We start from the raw sequence: 21,276 nt of genomic DNA, 5'->3' as shown, positions 1-21,276 counted from the left end.
CTTGCAGCGCAACATCATGGCGCCCATCATGGCCTCATCGAGGGCGTTTCTCGTCATTTCCCTCATTTCAGCACCGCAAGCCATCTTCACCCTCGCCTCGGCGGGGATCGTCGGCTATGGGATCGACCTGTTCCCCGACCTCTGCTGCCAATCATGTTACGATTCGCTTTCCAAGCTCTCCCTCAGCTGCACGACCTTTGACAACAGCAGCTCGATGGCCGGCATGGACATGAGCATGTCCATGTCGGTCACGAGCGACGAGTGCCGCGCCTCGAACCTCCCGTGGCTCCAGACCATGGCCTATTGCATCCAGCAGCGCTGCGACGCCGTCGGCTTTCCGGCCGAGAAGCAGGAAGAATGTTTTACCACCCGGGCCGCTGCTGGCTCCTCCCAGCCGGGCTTTCGCGCCAGCCTTCCGGCCTCACCCCCGACTGTGGAGCTTGCCGACAATGCTACATGGCTCAACGACACAAGTCTGGTGAACGCGGCGCTCTATGCGTCCACCTACGGGACGTACCAGGAGTTCAACCGGGAAGAGAAGCTTCATTCCGCCTATTCGTATGTTGCGCCCTACACATGTTCCATGTTCGTTGCCCCTGCTGCTGCTCATGTCCCAGACCTGACCTGTTTTGTTTGAAATTCGCAGCCTGGTTATCGTTCTTCTCGTAATCGGCTCGTGCACCGTCTATGGTGCGTGGGCTCAGCTGGGCACCTCCATTCCCAGCCTTGCCAAGCCCTTGGAGAACAGCTCCATCGTGCCGTGGGTCCAACAGCACCTTGTCATACCTCCATTCCTAGGCTCCCGCCGTCTTGAGCCCCTGCCCGGCAAGCTGGGCTATGTCCCGAGGAGGATCCTCGGGATCTTCATCGCGCTCTACGTGATCCTCAACGTCGTGCTCTGCTCCGTCTCGTTTGGCAGTTTTCAGCCCAACGTCTACTTCATGTCGAGCGGCTTTGAGCTCTGCGAGTATGTAGGCAACCGGACGGGGGTTCTCAGCTTTGTCAATATGGCCATCGCCATTTTGTTTGCCGGGCGAAACAACGTCTTCATCGCCTTGACCGGGTGGAGCCAAGCCACCTTTTTGGTGTTGCACCGTTGGACGGCGCGGATGTCTGCCGTGCAGGCCGTCGTGCACTCCATCGCGTACACGATAGCGTACTTTCAGCCGGGATACAGCGGCGCGGCCGCCTATGCTGAAAAAGCAGATGAGGCTTTCTTTGTAAGTTTTTTTTTTTTTTTCTTTTTCTTTTTCTTCTCATTCAGGAGCCGCCTTGCTTTTCCGTTTGTCACACAGACGGCTGACAGCAGCTACAGCAATGGGGAATCATTGCCACAGCGGCCATCTGCCTCGCAGCCGGCCTGGCCATGTTGCCGTTTCGCAGGCGATTCTACGAGACCTTTCTCGCTCTCCACATCTCCCTGGTCGTGATAGCCCTCCTGGGTTGTTGGTACCACATCGTGCCGCACTTTGGCTACGACTACGGCTACCAGGTCTGGCTCTACATCGCGTTTGCTTTTTGGTCGGCCGACAGGCTGGCCCGTTTCGTCCGGCTCGGCTTCTTCAACCGCCTCGGCCGGTCCAAAGCGATCGCCGAGATCGTCCCGGGCACCGACCTGATGCACATCACCCTCTTCCCGCGGACGGTGGCCGGTTTCGGCCCGGGACAGCACACCTTCCTCTACATCCCGGAGCTCGGCAAGCCCTGGCAGAACCACCCCTTCACCGTTACCGGCTGGACCGCTCCGAAGCAGGCATCGCCGAGTTCCTCCCCCGACCCGGTGCCCGTCGACGCGAGCACGGCCGAGGAGGCCAAATCCGGAGCCAGCGCCACGACCTACAGCGACCAGAGCCCGGCCGTGCCGTCGATCCGCGTCCTCGTCCGAAAGCACGCGGGCGCCACCGCCGCGCTGCATCAACATCTCTTCGCGGCTGCCGCGCCGGGGTCGGGCATCCAGCTCTCCGTCTACAACGAGGGGCCCTACGGCGGCCACAGGGCCAACATCAAGCCCTTCATGGCCGCCGAGACCGTCCTGTGTATCCTGGGCGGCATCGGCGTCACCAGCGCGCTTGGCTTCCTGCAGTCCTTCGTCGAGAGCAGGGGCCGTGACGGTCGGGCAGCACAGGGCGACCAGACGTTGATGAAGAAGACGACGCGGTTCGTCTTTGCTTGGTCGGCCAGGGAGGCGGGGCTGATTCAGTATGTCAAGGATAACTACTTGGCTCGTGTCGACGGCGTCGAGTACAGACTATGGTGCACCGGCTCCGTCGGAGATGCGGAGCAGGCGAAAGCGTCGACGGAAGACGGCCCCGCTAAGCCGGATGTGGCTTCCGAGCCTGGAAGAATGGACATCAATGCAGTGCTGCAGGACAGCCTGGAGGTCGGGGTTGCCGCAACCGTCATGTGCTGCGGGCCGGGTGGCATGCTGGATGAGACTACGAGACATGTCGCTCGGTACCTGGGAGAAGGGTACAAAGTCACGTTGGTAGAGGAACTGTATACTTGGTAGCGATGTATTTCCACAACTGCTTTTTTTTTTTCTCGTTATATAAATCGGATCAAAATCGATATTCGTTCAAACACGGACATGCCACAAGACATTGTAGGCTTTGGTAGCGCCTTTCCCTGTAATCATAACTGTATATTTCAATCCATACATGGGGTGCGTGCTGTTGTCACTTACTCGGATGAAACGCGAATAGGTATCGAGACACATATACACACAAGCATGCCAAACGAGCCACCGCATTCAATCTGACACGGCCTGAACCGCACAACATGTCATGGCCGGACCTTGGTCAGCTTGACCCAGAGATCCGGCTTGGTCATGGAGTGAAAGACCTTCATGCGCTTCATGTTTCCATCCAAGCCCCAGACCGAGTTGACGCCCAGATACTTTTCCCTGTCCAGCTCGATGTCGTAGTTCCAGAGCAAAGTCGCCGTGATGAGCTGCATCTCCATGTAGGCCAGGTTCTTCCCGATGCAGACGCGAGGCCCGGTCCCGAAAGGCAGCGAGGCGTTGAAGTCGTCCTTGGCATACCTCTCATCCTCGCCCAACCACCTCTCGGGCCTGAACGCCTCGGGCTCGTGGAAGTGCATGGCTGAGTGCGTCGACACCCACGGCGGGACGGCGACCGTGGTCCCTTCAGGCACGAAATACCCGTCGATGGTCGCGCCGCCCCTGGGGACGACGCGCTGCTGGCTCGCGGGCGAAGGCGGGTAGAGCCTCAGGGCTTCGTGGATGGTTGCTTCCAGGTACCTCAGCTTGCGGACATTTTCCCATTTGATGTGGTCTTCTGTCGGCAGACCAGCCCTCACTTCGGTGATCAGCCTCTGGTAGACCTCTGGGTGCGTGCAGACGAAATAAGTCCAGCCGGTGAGGGCCGTCGCCGTCGTGTCGGTGCCGGCGCTGATCATGAGGGCCACGTTGAGTATGACCTCGTTGCGGCTCAGGGAGCTTTTGCCCTCGCTGTTGAGGATGTGGTAGATGAAGTCGGCGTGGTCCTGCTCCGAGGACGCGAGCCGACGCAGCGTCCTCTCGCGCGAGTTGTTGAGATGAGTCTTTCTCCACTCGGCCGCTTTGGCCGGCACGAGCAATCGTGTCATGAGAGATTCCAGCCAGGTGCCTGTTCCAGAGAGCCGGCGGATCCCTTGTGTCCAGGTTGCTGACACAAACACGTTGATGACCGAGGTGGACCACTCAGTGTTGGCGGCCTGATCCAGACACCCAAACGGTTCCGCGAAGCAAAGATCCCCCATGATGTCGAATGCGAGATAGGTAACTGTCACGGTTGTCATCAGTAAACGCCGCCGCCGCCGCCCCCCATCACCTACGCGCGCCTTTCTTTTGGTGGGTGGATGGATGGATGTTGTTGGGAGAAAATAACCTACACCAGTTGGCAACATTCACAGGCTGCCTTTTCAGCGCGTTTTCCTCCATGACCGCGATGAACTTTTGCACCTGCAGCTTCATCAACGCCTCGAACCTGAGCAGCGCACTGTTTGTAAAGAGGTACCCCAGAGCTCGCCGCTGTCGAGTGTGATCTGCGTTCAGGGCAAGGCTCACGCCCGTCTCTCCGCCCACCGCGCCGACCGCCCCCAGAAAGATGGGGCTTTTTTCCATGTTCAGTCCACCTTTCTGTTGTCAAGGTGTTGAGTCAATAAGAGAAAAAAGAAATAACCTCGTCAGAAGGGCGACTTACGCGCAAGCCATATATCTCCTGCCGCGCTTCGGTGCTAAGGAAACTGAGCTCGTTGGGCGAGACGCGAACCACGCGGCCATATTTCTCATGCAGAGATTTGTAGTAGATGTGCTGATCGCCCTTGACCAGAGCCAACGCAGCAGGAATCTCGGAGAAGCTGTTGATCCAAGGTCCTGGAATTGCACGGAGAGGATGGGAGCGCCTTTTCCAGATGAACTGGGCGATGGTGACGATGGTCGCCTGTGGGAGGTCAGCACAAGCACCAGATTACTAACAAGGTTAGTTGTGCTGTGGGAGCACCTACCAGCGCGGCAATTGCTATAATCGTAGGGGCATTCTTCCCCAGGGAATTGATGAAAACGAATGCAGACATTCTGGCTCCAATGCCATCCGCCGCAAGCTATTGTCTGAGGATTACTAGACGAAATGATCCCTCCCAATAAAATCCGACTGTTGAGCTAGCATGCCAAACGATATCGGATTTGCGGGGAGGGGGGGGGAGCGCAAAGGTATCTAGAAATGTGGCGGCAACGGTTGACTTTCGGGGCATATACCAACCAGAAAACCTTGACACGATATGTGCGCACTGAATTCGGGCAGTTGACTGCAGGGGAACCGCTGGCTTGGCCCACACTGTTGCCCTCCAATGACTAACTCTGTAACTACTAATCTGTTGAGTCAAATCAAATCTACCACACGAAAAGCTATCTCATATGTTTGGAGATTGGCTGATTTCAAAACGTTGGACGACGGAATTGGGTTGATGGCCAAGGGATGTGGGGTAGAGGGGATGCGCGTTTCTGTAAACAAACGGTTTGTTTGCTTTGGTTTGTAGAGTCTAATAATACAAGGCGTACAAAACGGGACGACCCGACTGCCCCGAGCCAGGTTCAATCAGCTTCGCAAAATGCGGGACATACAGGTGGGGGTACAGTTCCCGGTGTAACGTGCTTCATGGGGTAAATGAGGGTGTGTATGTGTGTGTGTGTGAGTGCGTGTAATCAAGAGGGGCAGCCAGCTCAGGCAGGACAAAGTTGAGTTGGGGTTGCAGTGCATTAGCCGTCCTTCCCTGATATATGCTCAAACTCTCGCATTAGGGGGCCATATTAAGCAGTTCCACCAGTGAAGTTTCGGTCAGTTCAGTGCTACTGCTACAGTAGGTTTGTGGCTAAGTTGGTATGCATTTAACGAGGGTTATCGCATGTGTCCACGTATCTATCTCCCGAACTGCGTTAGGGGAAACTGGTTTTTGTTTTTATTTATTTATTTATTTTTATGTCCTTTTTTTTTTTTTGTTTTTTTCATGCCGACCCAAGGAGTGCGTAAGCAGTAACAGGTTGACGTTTCACGAGACCTCCAATCCGCCAAAAAAAAAAAATGGCCGACACAAAAGAACTCGCTCAAACCTACACCGCCGTCAACAACACACAATATGACGCCGGCCTCTTCCTCCTGAAAAAGCTCGGGCTGGAGCCAGGCATGCGCGTCCTGGACGTCGGATGCGGGCCTGGCAACATCACATCCTACTTGGCCGACGTGGTCGGCGCAAGCGGCGAGGTGGTGGGCGTCGACCCCAGCGAAGAACGCATCGAGCTGGCGCGGGCCAAGATCACGGCTGCTCCGGGCGACGGCGGGGCGGGCACCGGGGCAAGACTGTCGTTCCACGTGGGCACGGCAGAAGACCTCTCCCGGTTCGCGACGGGCAGCTTCGACGCCGTCTACTGCAACTCGACGCTGCACTGGGTCCGGGACCAGCCGCTGGCGCTGCGGGAGTTTGCGCGCGTGCTCAAGCCCGGCGGCCGGCTCGGGGTCTCGGGCCAGTCGGGCGACTTTGTGGCCGCGCACGAGGCCATCCAGAAGACGGTGCTGAGCCGCGACCCGTACAGCGCCTACGACCACAGCGTCGGGGCGCCGCGCTTCCTCAAGAAGGCCGAGATGGAGTCGCTCCTGGACGCGGCTGGATTCGCCGACCGCAACTTCACCATCAACACGATATACAAGTCGGCCAAGAATGGCGATGAGATGATTTCGTGGTTGGAGAGCAGCTCCTCCGGCAAGACGTACGGGGGTATCCCTGTGGACATGCGCCCGCAGGCGCGCAAGGAGATGCTGGTAGAGTGGGACAAGCTCACCACGGATGAGGGGCTCAAGATGCAGCTTGATCTGCTTGTTACTGTAGCCTTCAAACCATAGTGGCCGATATAGGCGCAGCACTTGAAATAAGATTTGCAATTAAGTGCTTTGTGCAACCGAGCTCGTCATTTTTTTTTTTTCTTTTTTTGACTTCGTTTTTCTCCTTACATCTCTATCCGGGGAGTTCTTAAATCCCGTGTCGCCTCAAACCTGCATGTCGTATCGAGTTTCCAACCCAGGAGTTTGGTGGAGGGTTCCTCGGCGAGGGGGGGCACCACGTAAGGGATGCAACCGGAAAATGCGAAAGCTTTAGCGTGAGCTTCTTTGAGCACATTAGTCGTTGGTACAAGCACCATGGTGGATTTATCCGCTTTTTATCCACGTAAAATGTAACACCTGTTGCATGGGGAAATCGCAATGACACCTACCCCGGTCGTCACGCAACCAAAAAGTGTCCGAAGTTTACCGCAGACAACCCAGTCTCTACACAGATCAATGCGAACACTAATGGCTACGTATCGGGAAAGGTGATGGAAGCAATCGCGTGTCCTCAAAAACGACCACTAATTCTCCGTCATGTACTGAATAGGGGGGGGATAACCCGCTGGCCAGTAGGGAAGTTAATAGGGGGGTGAGGTGCATTTCCTTTTGTGGCTAATCAACGTGATGCTACACAAAACTTCACAAGCAAAGCAACACTTCCCAATAGGAGTTTGTTCGACACTTGAGCTTGGATATGCCTTGAAGCTGATCAAATGGAGCCAAAGGAGACACCTTCTTCCCCGGCCTCCTCTTCGGGGACCGACAGCACGGGGATCGGAGCGACTATCGACGTTTGGTGGGAGGATCCAGAGCACCAAGATCCCGCCAACCCCCTGAATTGGCCCAGCTGGAGGAAATGGGTCAACATACTGACCATATCCGTCATTGCCTTTCTTGTGTAAGCACTGAACCAGCCCCGACGGCTTCTCCGAAAAAAAAAACCCCCTTCTATTAACCATGGCCTAATGAGGTTCATGCCTTTTTTTCGCAGCCCTCTCGTGTCCTCGATGCTGGCGCCAGGCATCCCGGCCGTCATGCAAGACTACCACACCGAGTCGACGAGCTTCGCCACCTTTGCCGTGTCCATCTTCGTGCTGGGCTTCGCGTGCGGGTCCCTGATCCTACCGCCGCTCAGCGAGCTGCACGGCCGCGTCGTCGTCTACCACGTCACCAACGCGCTGTTCCTGCTCTTCACGGCGGCGTGCGGCCTTGCGCGCGGCGAGGCCATGCTGCTGGCCTTTCGGTTCCTGTCGGGCTTCGCCGGCGTCGCCTCCATCACCATCGGGTCCGGGACCATCGCCGACCTCATGCCGCGCGAGCAGAGGGGCCGCGCCGTCTCCATTTGGTCTGTCGGCACCATTCTCGGCCCGATGGTCGGACCCATTATCGGCGGGTACGTGGCTGACGTTGCGGGGTGGAGGTGGATGTTTTGGATTATGGCGATTGTGGTAAGTTTTTTTTTTTTTTTTTCCTCTTCTTGCTTTCTCTATTTTAGCTATCGGAAACAGGGGCCATGTGGCAGGCTGTCACAAGGTCCGTGAGGATTGGAAATACAGAAAAATATAGAAAAGCTAACACCCCTCAACAGGTCGGCGTGGTTTCAATCTTTGCGTTTTTCGTCTTGAAGGAGACGTATGCTCCAGTCATTCTAGAGCGAAAGGCGGCGAAACTGAGAAAGGAAACTGCCAAGTCCAACTATAGATCCAGATTGGCATCCAATCTCACCCCGAGGGACCTGTTCGCCAAGAGTATCGTGCGGCCAACCAAGATGCTGCTCTGCTGCCCCATCGTCACCATAGTATGCATCTACGTCGCCATCCTCTACGGTACCCTCTATCTCCTCTTTTCCACCTACTCCTTCGTGTTCAGTGAGGTGTACGGCTTTTCCAGCACAGGCACCGGTCTGGTGTTCCTGGCCGGCGGCCTGGGGACCTTGGCGGGACTTCCATACATAGCCCACTTCAGCGACAGGAGCATCAAAACCCGTGCCGTGGCGGGCGAGCCCGTCCCGGCGGAAGCCCGACTGACTCGGATCATCACGGGGCCTGGGGCCCTGGCGTTCCCACTCGGCCTGTTCATGTACGGGTGGACCGTCGAGATGCGTGTCCACTGGATCGTACCCCAGATCGGCACCGCCATTACCGGGTTCGGGTCCATCCTGATCTTCGTCGCCATGCAGACGTACCTGATCGACGCGTTCGAGGGTCACGCTGCCAGCGTTGTGGGAGCCAACACGCTGCTGCGGGGCCTCGCTGGTGCTTTGATCCCGATCGGTGGGCTGAATCTGTACCGCGGGCTCGGTTGGGGTTGGGGGAATAGTCTGCTGGGGTTCTTGTCGCTCTTCTTTGCGCCTTTACCCTGGATACTACGTCGGTATGGGGAGCGAGTTCGGGGTATGAAGAGTAACAAGGTAGAGGTGTGACGACCAAACTCTGCAGAGGGCCTGTTGATAATACAATAATTCAATATAGCCAAGCCAATCCAAAAAAAAAAAAAAATCTTATTTATAAAATGAGCAAATCACAAGCGCTAGCTACAGCAGAAAAAAAAAACCAAAAAAAAAGAAACTATTATTTTCTGGGCGTGGAGTGGGCATCACAGCCGGCTTTCGTACCGCGCAAGAGGCGGACTAAACTTTGCAACGAGCTCACCCCGCGTCAAAGTATCCAGCTTCAACTTTTTCAAATTCCTCCCCGTCTCCATGAAATTCACGCCCGTCGACATCTCAGCCAAGAGAATGACGGCCGCGATGGGCGAGGCGTCGATGCCCAGGGCCTCGGCCAGCGCGCACCACGGCACCAGCAGATCCGGCACGTCCTCCGAGATGTTGCGATGGGCGGCAAACTCGGCCGGGGCACGCAGGCGGTTGTGGGGCGGCGAGTGCTCGGCGAGGGTGACCAGCGTGGCAAAGTCCTGCTCGTAGCAGGCGTTGGACACGTCGAGCGTGGAGGGGACGAGCAGGCTCAGCGCCTTGCCGATGGCGACGCGCACGCCGTCGATGGCCAGCATGGTGCGCGCCACCGCCGGCGTCAGGCCGTCGCGGTACAGCAGAAAGTCGCCGCCCGTGCTCTCGATGCGGCCCGCGTTCATCAGCATCATGATGGGGTGGAACACGCCGTTGATGTTGGCCAGGCACGCCTCCACCACGTTGTGGCACCACTGCAGCGCCACGCCCGCCGGGAACAGGTCCTGCACCGCGTCGCGGAACTGCGTCGTCGCCGCCGCCGCCGCCGCCCCCTGCTCGTGGTTGTTGTGCAGCGCCGCGATCATGACGCGCTTCTTGCGGCCCAGCACATGCAGGCGCCCCCCGTCCATCCGGCACGAGTACGGCGACAGATTGGTCTCCAGGATGTTGCCGACTTCCATGCTGGCGTTTTTGACAAGAGATAGGAGGTTGCCGGGGATGGCGATGAGGGTGTGGTGGCGCAGGTCGTACCGTTCCATCTCCTGTAGGATCGTCTCCTGGCCGGTCGACGGCACGGTCAGGAAGGCAACTTGTGAGAATGCAAGGGCTTCGGCCATGTTCGTCGTTATTGGGATCCGTACAAAGCCCTGCATGGCTCCGCTGATCTCAAGTCCACCATTCCTAATCACTGCGCTGGCCTGCCGCATATGGGTTGGATGCGAATATACCAGCACCTGCTTCCCCTGGCTGATGAGGTCTGCGGCGAGGGCAAACCCTGCGGGTCCTGCACCGATGATACATATGTGTTGCTGTAGCTCCATGTTTCTTAGGCTGAGATGCTGATTTGATGTATCAAATCGTCAAGTTGTTGTGTGGGAATACCTGGGGTGAGAATGAAGCTTTTGTTCACCATCAGCGGCAGGAGCGGCGCGGTCAGCCTTGTCCCTATATATTTTAGTGCAAGGAGATGGATTGTTGACAACACATGGGGCTTTTTTTTTTTTTTACTGTAGTATCATCCACCCGTTCGGGTATTTTCTCCAAACTTTTTGTGATAGTGCTCACTGTCACTACAAGTGTAAACGCGCATGCAACTAACGAGGCAAACTCTAGCATGTTAGCAGGTACGGATGCAAGGGTGTGTGGCTCAGGAGGAGGTGGGTCCATGGAGGGGGGTGTGCTATCTGTTGAACAAGGTGAGGTAGTTTGCTCTTGTTTCTCGGTAGATCAATTGCTCCAGCGTGCCAACTCAACCGGGCCATTATTACTACGGTAAGTCCTTTCCAAAGAGGGACGCATTGCAATTAGGCGAGTCAGATGCCAAGACGTCCAGCTCTGTTCGCTTGCCTGCAGTGCAACACTCTCGACCGTCCTCTTTTGCTGTCGCCATCCCTCTGTTCCCTCGTTGGTTTTTTTGCCACTCATCGCAATACTTTTTACTTTTTTGGGAATTATAAGTCTCGGAATAGTAAAGCTACCCGGTTCTGGATCCTGCGCTGGGGAAGGCTTGAGGCCCAAAAAATACCGGCCTCGAATGTGAATATCCACAGCCAGCAACCGCGGTAGATAGAGTACCTTTTATCCATCTGCCAAGCTAGGTTTAACTTTTCCTAGGTACTGTTGAGTAACAATATTAGAGACTTTCTGGTTGCTTCCGCTACCAAATCGGTCGTCAGCTGGCAACAAACAAATCTATTTGTTATTTTCCGGTTTTGATGACGCAAGCATCAGAATGTATTGGCATTAGTAAAAAGACTAAAATGACAAACTAACGAAGTCATCCTGTTGGCGACCTGAGCGCCAAGCTGGAGGTCCCTCGTCAGTTTCATTTTGAGGCCTGCAAAAAATGTGAATTGACCAGTTGATATGCTCGCTATTTTTTTGACGAATGACGATGCAATGCCCACTCTCGCATGTTAATGACATTGCGTGTCCGGGACAGATTAATCTGTCACTGTGCTAGAAAGCAAAATGACAAGTCGTGGCGCTGTACTTTCAAACATGACTTAGGGGCCGGACTGTTTCTGTGATAATTGTCAACAGTCAGGATACTTCAACAGGTCTCCTATTTAAAATATGTACATGTGCCATTGCAAACAAAATATCTGATCAACGCGGTAGTATAACTTGTTCGATATAACCATTGGCTCTATATCTGAAATTGTTCACAGACCTCGTCTACGCGTAGGGATTAGGCGTGTGACAACCAAGTAGTGCGAATTGCTATATCTAACTGGCTCTGTTCTGTCTGTCTTTCTACACGAAAAGGAAGGTCGTTGCAATCTATCCGAACGAGAAGTAAAAAGGGGCCACGTGCACCTCCTGAGTCACACGCAACATAATGCCCAAGTGCGACAGCCATTATTATTCCAACAGAAATCATTTGAATTTCCAACTTCTATTTGTCCCATATCGTTCATTTTGAATCCTGTCCACGAACTTCATGTTTAACTAAACCGATGCCTGCAGTGAATGATACAGGCTTCTTCAAGCTCTCCCGGATCAGTAAAGTCATGTCCCCAATCAGCTCTGCACTGAGCCATGCAGGCTACCCACGCGGCGTGCGAGGGGTTTAATCTCCGGAATAATCGGCGCTCTTGAGAGTGGCTTGGGCTTTCCGTATTAGCAGGCAAAACAGCAGCGGCCCCGTGAGGGTTGGAGGCGACGGCGGCGGCGGCGCTAGCCAACGTAAAAATGGTTTGAAAAACTAAAGTGTGCATTGTACGAGAGAAACGGATTGTCTGTTTGGTAGAAGCGAGTAAAGTAACCAACCTGATTGCTAGAGAAGAAGGAATGTGATTTCCGCAGAATACAACGCGGTTGGAACGGCTCGTCTATTTATGGTTTTAACATTACATAGCCAACTTTACTAACAACCCTGTTTACAAGAGTTAATCGCGTCCTTAATTTAAAAGCATAATCTTCCGCGAAAATCTTTCCCATTCTGTAATAAGAATTGATTAAGCTAAAATTTGGTTGGGACAGCAGCGGCGTTGGCATTGAAAGGACATTAATCATGTCGGGTAGTTTTTGTCTTACTCGACTCTATGCACAGCAGCCATGGTAATCTCTTCTCTCTTACCCAGTCGTTAGCCACGGATACATTCAGCCATTTCAGACTTGGGACCCGTTGTGGTAGGCCCTACGGTATGCAAAGCACAAAAGTCTCGTCAATATAAAGTATAAACCAACGTTGTGTTCCTTTTTCTGTGGGATTTGACTATAAATTCGACCTTTATCCTTAATATTTCACAAAAGCTCTACTAATATGACATCTTATCATCTTCTAGAATGCCACAAAGAAACTCGTTCATTACTGAATTACCCAGTCTCTCAAAAGTCCAAGCTTATTACTGGACGAGATATAAGTATCATACGATATCAAATTTGTTTGATCCCTGCAAAACCAAGTATTTCTTGATCATCAAGTTTCACAAACTATACTTCAATGCAACTAAGACGGAGCCCACTATACAATTCCAGTATTTTCTGTCCGTTACGTCGATAGAGCCAGGCATACTCCAAGGATCAAACGATAAACTCTCTGGTGCAACATGACTAACTCCTTTATCTAATAGACACATCCATTGCTGCAGAATGAGCAAGTCTCTCACCTCTGAAAAACTGCTATTATTTATCATTGCTTTGCTTTAGGTTTTTGTTCATGGAACTAGATAAACAGGAAGGCTAAGTAGCTAGTCATATTTTTGACTGGATATTTAGAATGGCTTCGTTTTTGATTAGTATGTGCACTATTAACTGGATTCAAAGCGAGTTTTACACAAACAGTTTTGCGGCTTTTGTACAGTATACACCGGGGGCCCTGATGTTACCAATTCCCTCCTCACAGTGGACAACGGCCCGGAAATCGCCGTTTATGCACTGATTCAGCCCTATATTTGCTCTTTGTTCCAGGAGGTCCATTCACTTCGTGCCACTACTCGTGAATTCCAATAGTAGTCTCATTTTTGTTTCCGGGTATTATTCGTATACAAGATAAAGAAATTTGGACGTTCAATGCGCAATACAGCCAACCAAATTTCCTGATGGCAAAGGTTTACCCGGGATTCATTTCAACAAATATGAGCTTTGTCACGCCATTAGGCAGTTCACGTATTTGCGCTATCCAAAAACATTGGAAGCCAGCAGCAGGCCGGCGATCAAAGCAACAATATCGCGAAGCTTGCTCAGAGATCTCCGCCAGAGAAATCTTTTGCACCCCGTCCCAAGCATAAACGTTCAGCCTCCACGGCAGCATCGATTTTTTTTTCTGCGTTGCCTGGCAGCGCTCTGCATGCGCCTTGCCCAGCTGGGAGCTGGTTGACGCCCCAATTTGCGAAATGCAAGGACTGAACGACTATTTAACCAATAATCATTCGCCGGAAGCTAAGCAAGCCCTGCAGGAAAATACAAAAACCATAGCGACTCTTACAATGAGAGATACTCTCGTTTTAAACAAAATAAGCCCGACAGGACTGTGAGAGGCCATCGTCAAGATGCTAATAAGGCTTCAAGATTGGCGACGGGAGAACATAGGACAATGACGGGGTCCACATTTTCGTCCAAACCAATCAGACATCCCAGAGAGCAAGCCTTTGGGCTGAATACTGTCAAACCAGAACTTGGCGTTGAACTCCTTAGGTTTCGTCGCTGTCAAAGCCGCAATATTATCCCGATATGTGATGGGGGAGCAATTCAAACTCTACATAGATCCATGACTCAGCTCATAGACATCAACAAATCTAATAGCATCAGTGGTTTAGTGGTAAAATCCATCGTTGCCATTCTACGGAAGACATTCGATGGGCCCCGTGTTCGATTCACGGCTGATGCATGAGAATCTACTTTTTGCAGATTCTCCCAAATCATTTCATTTTTGGGGCATTTCTGGTGAAATCATACATACTGCTTGTTATTCATGAAGCATGCCTAACAAACGATTGACTTTTACTTCATTTCTTTCTCATTTTCCTGTCATCAGATATATAAGTGTCTTAGCAACGAGACGTTCTTTATCCCAGGCGGCGACTGTAATGGTACTATTTATGCAGGCGGCAAAGGCAAAAACTTTTAGATGACGCATCTCAGGATGCTACCTTCACTGTGCCTGTCACAATCAGGTATCTAGGTAGGGGACATCATGCCCAGATCCGCGCGACATGACGGCGTCGCTGGCAATTTCAATGCCCGAAGCAAAAGCCACAGCGCAGAGGAATGAAACATATTACTCGGTCACTGAATCAAGACGAACTGAATTCTTCGCACATGTCCCCGAATCATATCTTTGGGGCGAAAAGAGTCTAGTGTCTCTGTGTTATCAACGTAACTTCGCCAGGAAGTGACTACACGTTGCGGATCTTTGAGTATCTTTGCCTCGTTTGAAAGTCGCCCATAGAAGTATTGTAAAAAGGCAGTTACCCCATGTCATTAATTGGCGTACTGAGAAATCGCATTATTTATGGCTTGACAGGGAGTTGGGAGGAGCAACGAAAGGAAGTGATTAGTTACAAAGGACAGTCCGTCAACACAAGAATTTGCATGAGAGAATAAATTGTTTTATTAATGCTTGTCTACCAGCCTATCACAAGGCCCAACTTGGACATTTAGTCGTGCTACTTTACCATCAACACTCCCTGATTCACATCAACATCCCTGCGAGAAGGACGGCACCACCGACAAGGATGACCCCGACCTCACCACGCCCGGCTCCAGCCGTAGCAATGGGCACCGCACTACTGGCGGAGACCCCCGTGCTCCTGGCGGACACGACGGCCACTCCCCCCGTGGTGGCAGCCGAGGACATGGCGGTGGCGCTGGCCGCGACGCAAGAGCGGTCGATAGCCTGAAACGAGGCGAGCGAGCTCGCGCTGGCCTCGGAGCAGACCTTGCTGGCCTCGGAAACCAGCTTCTTGTTTTCGGCCGCCGTGGACCACGACCTCTGCTCGTTGAGGACCGCGATGTAGGTCGACGAGAGCGACTCGGGGACGACGGGCGTCTGCGTGTAGGCCTTGCAGAGGTCCGTGCCGGCAGAGGCGGCACTGATGATTGACTTGAGCTCGCTCGGCAGCTGGGGCTGGGACGTCTCGATGATGTTGAGCGCGCTGGAGCACGCGGTCTCAAAGGCCTGGGTGCCCGTGGGAGGCCAGGCTAGGAGGGCAGTGTGAACGGTCTGGCGGGGCTCGAGGTTGACGGCGAGGACTGTGGCGGGCAGAGCCATGATGATGACGTTGAACTTCATTTTGTATGAGGGTTCTGCCCGGAATGCGTGAAACTATATTCACACCAAGTGCATATATGTTGCTCGATCTTGTTGGTTGCCGGCTGGATGATTTGAAAGGCCTTACTTAATGCTGGTGGTCGTAAAACCATTGACATCTATACTTACTCAAACGGGTATCATGCTAACCAGTTACCTCAAGTAAGAGACGCTTTGATTTTCTACTTTACTAGAACAGATGAGGCTTTAACGGGTTTACCTAGTTGGCTATTTTCCAGCTCGTGTTGTAGCTCCAGGCACCAGCTTTTTTGTTCAGACTTATTTCCATTTGGTAGCCGAGAAGCCGGCCAATGGACCTTTGCATGCACTTCTCGTCAGTGCAAATGCGTACCAACTTGCTTTTCAAGCGACCAAGCCGGCCGCCTTTGGTCGTGGCACAAAGGTACAAATACTAGGCATGTAAGACGAGGAAAGGCGGGGCGATATCAATTTTGGTGGGAACAGGTGATCATTCTCGCCCAAAAGCTTGCCGCATTTCTCACAACCTTGATGATTCCGTTCTCTCGAAATGGACTCTTAATGCCAGAAGCGCAAGGTATGCAGCCCTGTTGGTCGCGGAGGAACTCTCTATCGTTGCTTGCAGGCAGTAGAGGCACACGGAAAGTCTTCTAAGCGCAAGGATGTCCAAACTTGAGGTTCTTTAAGCATCAAATTATTTGGCTGGTAGTTGATGGAAATGGAGCTTTACTGCCAGAGTTTCGCCGCCAGTTCGCTTGTATGCCAAGTGCACACCAAATCTGGTGAAATTTAGCCAACGGTGTCATCAGACTTGTATGAAAAAAAGGAAAAGCAATATCTCTCATGTTACTTCCAGAGGCTCTAACGGCGGCAAGGATGTGGTTATGTTTGACAGGACAAGATCGGCAGGGCGCTGTGTCGGTCTCGGCGTAGTAACGACAAGCGCTCGGGAAGGGCTAAAATGAATGCGGGGCTTAGCGTGCACGCGGCTCTGACGGCCTGTAGAGTGCGCTACCCGCAGTTTCGTATTGGTGCGCGGTACAATTTGTGGTGAGACCCTGAATGGGACGAGGGAGGGAGGGACCCTTCAGGTACAGGCCCTCGTGGTTTAGCTCAACTCTTTTTCTCTTCTGTTGAATTTGCGCAACACTGACGACTTTCCGCGTCATGGACGTGCTCACCATCCATGTCTCAATTGAAGAAGTGCCACAGCGCCTTTTCCCGCTCGCGCCATGTATGGTACGTGCGATGGACGGCTTATTGACAATCAATGACATCACTATGCCATGATGTTCGGTTTTGATGTCACCACCTCTTATGGCCGATCGATGTGCGAGACATCAAAACAAAAGAGAATTACCTAACAACCCCGAAGAAGCCAAAAGGAGTCAGTCTTATCGCCAAAAGGTCTCGCAAACGCAACACCAGCTACCTGTGAGCAATTAATACAAAAAAAAAAAAAACGCATCTTCCTAGATATCTCGCTAATCACGACCAATCCTAAGCAATTCCAACCCGCACGCAAGCAGCCACTCAGCCACCATGTCTGCCTTTAGAACCCGCTCCACAACCACCGTCCTGCGCTCGCTCGGCACCAAGCCACGCGCTCCTGCTTCCTGGGCACCGGCTCAACAGCGCCGCGGCTACGCCTACAACAAAGACGAGGCACTCGAGAGCCGCAAGAGTACCAGCAACTACTCCAAGGCCGCCAACGACGGCCTGGAGGGTAACACGGCCAAGGCCACCGTCAAGGGCGCGCCACCTTCAACTCCCAAGGAGCCTCCGACCAGCAGGTGAGTGTGTTCAGGCAGAAACGACAATGGGGCCGTGATAGAAGCAGATGGTGCCTCATTTGTTATCTTTTTTTTTTTTTTTTTTTTTTCTCTCTTCTTTTGCTGACCAATGCGTTTCGGGTTTCCGTCGTTTAGGCCCGCGTACATGATTGGAATCGGCGGCATCGTGCTCGCCATCGGATACGGCTTCCTTACCCTGCTGAGCAGCCCGAAGCAGGCGGTCGAGCAACACGAGAGCTTACCTAGCGCGCTGACGCCAGGCAAGGGCGTCGATGCGGCTGCCACGCGTGGACCCAACCGGCCGTGATGGGGTGTGAGAGGAGACCATTTTACGGACGGTGGAAAAGTATGATCATAATTGAAACTTTGGGGGAATCTTTTTTTTCGTTCCTGCAAACGTATTTTGCGAGTCTAGGTTGGCCAGGCGTTCTGGAACAAGGAGAAAAAAACGGGTGCTTTTATGCATCATTGGGCACATTGCGATATCAATGCCAAGGGGTGACTTTTTGCTGATGGAGACGTTAGCATACTGGTCCTTTTAACAGCCAATACAGCTCTAAAACCCTGAGCCCTTACCGTTTTAGCCGAGAAACCTGAGAAAGCATTATCAACGTAAATATTGAAAGCCTTTTGTGCACCACCCGAAATCTGCTAGAGCTCTCTTTGCTGAATGATATCGGTATTTTCTTCCAAGCTTGTCTGTAAGTCCACCAACGCAGCAACCTTGTTGATGGGTTTCAAGGGACGCATGGCATTTGTCGTCCCCGAGGTAGGCCGTCTGTTATGACGGCAACCAGGTCCGATTACCTCACTCCAGTCAGGAACCTTCCTCGACGCTGGATTAATGAATTTGATTATCCTGGCAGAATCTGCCTATGTACGCTCGTATATATCGTCAATCAAGGAGAATGCAACAAAGGAGAATGAGAGAGAAAAAAAAATAATTTCAACAAAATGCATCAACAGGTAGATATATGCAAAACAGGCTGGCTCCAGGTAACGCCAAAACAATGGGTTTCGGTACTAATCGCTGCGCACTCGTCATCCCTCATTATCATCATCAGGTTGTCGCTTGATCTCGAGTTCGCTCGCGTCTTCTTCGTCTTCGTCGTCCTCTTCATCCTCCTCCTTGCACTCGGTTTCGGCACCGCGGCCTCCCTTCCGTTCCTCCTCCTCCGCGGCCCGGCCCTTGCGCTCCTCCTCCTCGGCCTTCTTGGCGGCCTCGACGTCCTCCTCGTTTGCCGCCTGCCACGGCCTAAAGTGCTCCGCGTACCAGGCCTCGTAGACGCCCGGCTTGGATATGCCGACTCTTGCGTTCTCCGCCTCTACGGCCTTGACGGCGGCTCGGAGGTGCTCGCCGACGCGGAGTCGGACCAGCTCCTCGCGCAGGTCCCGCCCGATCATGCGGTTGACGTCCTCGGACGTGCCGCGGTGCACCTCGACAGCCCACTCTTCGCGCAGCAGCTCCACGGACTCGGGAGAGGTCCACTGGGGTCGTTCCTTGGCGAGCTGGTCGGCGACGCGAACCAGGTTGTCGCGCGCGGTGCGGTACAGCGGGCGCTCGATGGCGACGCGCATAGCGGCGTGCGACTTGGGCATGCGGCGGATGTAGCTGGGTCGTAAACGGATCGGGGTGTTCTCGATGCCGTGCGAGCGCAGGAGGTGGTCGTTGAGGCGCAGCCCCATGCGCATCGACGTCGTCACGGCGGTCCAGTCGCAATCGGCCTCGGTGCATTTGACCTCGCCCGTGTAACCGTAGCCGTACCCCGAGGACGTAAGCTCACCGTACCCTCCGGCGTTCCGATAGCCGTTCGGGTCGACGGTGTCATTGCGGCGGCGCCGACGTTTTCGCGCGGCAGACTGGGATTGATCATCTGCCACGTTGGCGGCTGCTGACGAGGCGGCGTGGATGCTAAGAGAGGATGCGGTTGGGAGTGGGCGTCGACGCTTTGGTGGTGCAGGGTTTGAGGCTGTTTCTTGTGACTGTGATGGTGGTTGTGACTGAAATTGGGGTTTCTGCGGTTGGGGTGGTGGCTGGGTTGGGTGTTGTTCTTGGTGTTGCGGTAGGTGAGGCTGTGAAGGCGGGCGACTTTCGCGACCAGGTTCGACATGGGTCGATCTCAAGGGGGCAAGGATGGGAGGGTTCAGCCCAGGCGTCAAGACCCGGGCCTGGGAGTCCAAATGGCCCAAGGAGTCGCTCTTGAGGTTGAGGGGAGGAAGTTTAGGACTATCGGCATCAGCAGCCAGGAACTTGAGCTGGATGGCACATGTCACTTTTTCCACATACGCACTGTCCCTGTGTGCCGCGTGCGGACATGTTGGTCAGCATTCAAATCTTGACTTGCAGCGGCTTGTCCACAATTTTTTTTTGGATGAAAAGCCAATAACCGCCTTGGATTCAATGTGGTCACATCCTTGGAAGACATGGGATGACAGGAGTAAAAAAAAACAAATAAATCGGATGAGGGGAAAATAAACTCAATTCCACAATAAAACAAAACTTACAGATGCAAGCCGTGTTTGTCGCGATGCAAATCGGCGACATCCAGTATCAACGGCCGCACGGCGACAGCAAATGTGGGGATGCTGGAGTGATAACCAGCATTCCAGGCACGAGTGGCGGCGTCCAAGAGATCTTCGTGGAACGACAACATTTCCGGGCTGGGTCGCACTTCCGAATTTAGCATTCCCAGCGCCGCCGTGGCCGTCCGGAGCATCTGGCTGTCGCTGCTCGTCCGGGGTCCCGCGCCGGCGCCGCCATGGCCCGAGACGCCTAGTTTCGGCTGATGATGGTGAGTGTGATGGTGATGGCTGTGGTTGTGGGTATGGTGATGATTCCTCTGGTGGGGACCGTTGCCGTTACCAGGCGGCGCAAAGCGGTCTCCGGGCGCGGGCGTCGGCGTCGAAACCCGCGCCCGCGACGCGACGGACGTCGCGGTCGTGCTCGTTGTTGTCGTCGTCGTCGTCGTCGTTGGCGGTTGTGGAGGTGGCTTTACCGCCGGTGCTGGTGCTAGCGGCGGCCATGATACGCTCGGAGCTTGCGCCGCGCCAGCCACCACCGGGGCCACCAGCTGGCCACCAATGCGTGGCGGCGCGCTTGTATTGACAAACATCAAATAAGGCGTGGTCAGTGCGAGGGGGGCGGGCGGGCGGGTGCTGAGGGTAGGGATTTTCCAGAAGTTAGGCGCGGAAATTGGAGAAACAAGATAGGAACTCGAAAAATCGAGTCCCACGCCAGAGGGCCAGAAAACCCCTCCTGGACTGTGTGCGACAGACAACCAGGAGGGAAAGGAGATAATTAAAAGGAGCAAGGAAAAAAAGAGAGAGAGAGAGAGAAAAGAAAATCAAAAAATCAAAAATAATAATAATAATAATAAAATAGGTAGAGAGAGAGACCCCCCCGATCCCGCCTTCAATTTGCCGGGACGGGAGGCGCCATGCACGGTTTGTTGTGGCCTCTCCGTCGGTTGGCCCTGGCCGTTTCATTACCCCACACACGCCCCCGCTTTTCGAAAGCACGCACACCGCTGGCTGTTGGGTTGCGACGGGCGCCAAGGGCCGTGCAGTGCTATCGTCCGTGGATACAATTCGTGGGATAGATGACGATGGATACCAAGAACCTGGTTCCAGATTGGGGAGTTTCCTCGGATTGGTTTGACATTTGGCGAAGGGGTTGATGGTGACAAAGTATGCGCGGTCTAGACTGCCCTACCTGGACTACCTGAATAGCTAGATGAGGCTGTTGCGACCTCGTCCCAAGGTTCTACTGTCATTGGAATTGAGTTTACTGTTGTTAAAAATATCTTTGTAGCAAACCGAACAGATTCACTAGCTAACCTAGATGGACGGATGCAGGTACAAATCCCACATCTGACTACGGTAGGTAAGGGTAAGAATCTGATTGTGGGTTGCCAGCCAAGACGGTGTTCAGGAAGGAAGGGAGAAAAAGAGAAAGAGAAAAAAAAA

The 21,276-nt window shown here is 53.5% G+C and overlaps 8 protein-coding genes across 8 annotated transcripts; 4 read left to right on the top strand and 4 right to left on the bottom strand.

The window, feature by feature from the left end:
- Positions 1–16: 16 nt before the first annotated feature.
- Positions 17–2,509, top strand: PpBr36_02590 (uncharacterized protein; the record flags this gene model as incomplete). The annotated part of the gene is made up of 3 exons (XM_029889769.1): positions 17–558; positions 647–1,220; positions 1,316–2,509. The coding sequence occupies 3 exons, from the start codon at positions 17–19 to the stop codon at positions 2,507–2,509; spliced, it is 2,310 nt and encodes a 769-aa protein (XP_029753761.1).
- A 272-nt stretch (positions 2,510–2,781) lies between these two features.
- On the bottom strand, positions 2,782–4,575 carry PpBr36_02589 (uncharacterized protein; the record flags this gene model as incomplete). The annotated part of the gene is made up of 4 exons (XM_029889768.1): positions 2,782–3,782; positions 3,892–4,138; positions 4,203–4,442; positions 4,507–4,575. 4 exons carry the CDS (start codon positions 4,573–4,575, stop codon positions 2,782–2,784), a joined length of 1,557 nt encoding a protein of 518 aa, XP_029753730.1.
- Positions 4,576–5,579: 1,004 nt separating this feature from the next.
- On the top strand, positions 5,580–6,395 carry PpBr36_02588 (uncharacterized protein; the record flags this gene model as incomplete). Its single annotated transcript, XM_029889767.1, has 1 exon — positions 5,580–6,395. One exon carries the CDS (start codon positions 5,580–5,582, stop codon positions 6,393–6,395), a length of 816 nt encoding a protein of 271 aa, XP_029753731.1.
- Positions 6,396–7,090: 695 nt separating this feature from the next.
- On the top strand, positions 7,091–8,799 carry PpBr36_02587 (uncharacterized protein; the record flags this gene model as incomplete). The annotated part of the gene is made up of 3 exons (XM_029889766.1): positions 7,091–7,275; positions 7,369–7,825; positions 7,966–8,799. The coding sequence occupies 3 exons, from the start codon at positions 7,091–7,093 to the stop codon at positions 8,797–8,799; spliced, it is 1,476 nt and encodes a 491-aa protein (XP_029753734.1).
- Positions 8,800–8,972: 173 nt separating this feature from the next.
- On the bottom strand, positions 8,973–10,103 carry PpBr36_02586 (uncharacterized protein; the record flags this gene model as incomplete). The annotated part of the gene is made up of 1 exon (XM_029889765.1): positions 8,973–10,103. The coding sequence occupies one exon, from the start codon at positions 10,101–10,103 to the stop codon at positions 8,973–8,975; it is 1,131 nt and encodes a 376-aa protein (XP_029753735.1).
- Positions 10,104–14,920: 4,817 nt separating this feature from the next.
- Positions 14,921–15,520, bottom strand: PpBr36_02585 (uncharacterized protein; the record flags this gene model as incomplete). The annotated part of the gene is made up of 1 exon (XM_029889764.1): positions 14,921–15,520. One exon carries the CDS (start codon positions 15,518–15,520, stop codon positions 14,921–14,923), a length of 600 nt encoding a protein of 199 aa, XP_029753732.1.
- A 1,539-nt stretch (positions 15,521–17,059) lies between these two features.
- On the top strand, positions 17,060–17,617 carry PpBr36_02584 (uncharacterized protein; the record flags this gene model as incomplete). Its single annotated transcript, XM_029889763.1, has 2 exons — positions 17,060–17,310; positions 17,446–17,617. The coding sequence occupies 2 exons, from the start codon at positions 17,060–17,062 to the stop codon at positions 17,615–17,617; spliced, it is 423 nt and encodes a 140-aa protein (XP_029753733.1).
- A 734-nt stretch (positions 17,618–18,351) lies between these two features.
- On the bottom strand, positions 18,352–20,570 carry PpBr36_02583 (uncharacterized protein; the record flags this gene model as incomplete). The annotated part of the gene is made up of 3 exons (XM_029889762.1): positions 20,174–20,570; positions 19,816–20,121; positions 18,352–19,606 (listed from the first exon to the last, which is right to left on the bottom strand). The coding sequence occupies exons 1-3, from the start codon at positions 20,332–20,334 to the stop codon at positions 18,352–18,354; spliced, it is 1,722 nt and encodes a 573-aa protein (XP_029753738.1). The 5' UTR covers positions 20,335–20,570.
- Positions 20,571–21,276: the final 706 nt, after the last annotated feature.

This window comes from Pyricularia pennisetigena, chromosome 3 (assembly GCF_004337985.1).
Source record: "Pyricularia pennisetigena strain Br36 chromosome 3, whole genome shotgun sequence".
NCBI lineage: Eukaryota > Fungi > Ascomycota > Sordariomycetes > Magnaporthales > Pyriculariaceae > Pyricularia > Pyricularia pennisetigena.
The sequence above is the reverse complement of the archived record's forward strand: the minus strand, read 5'-3'. Positions and strand labels throughout refer to the sequence as shown.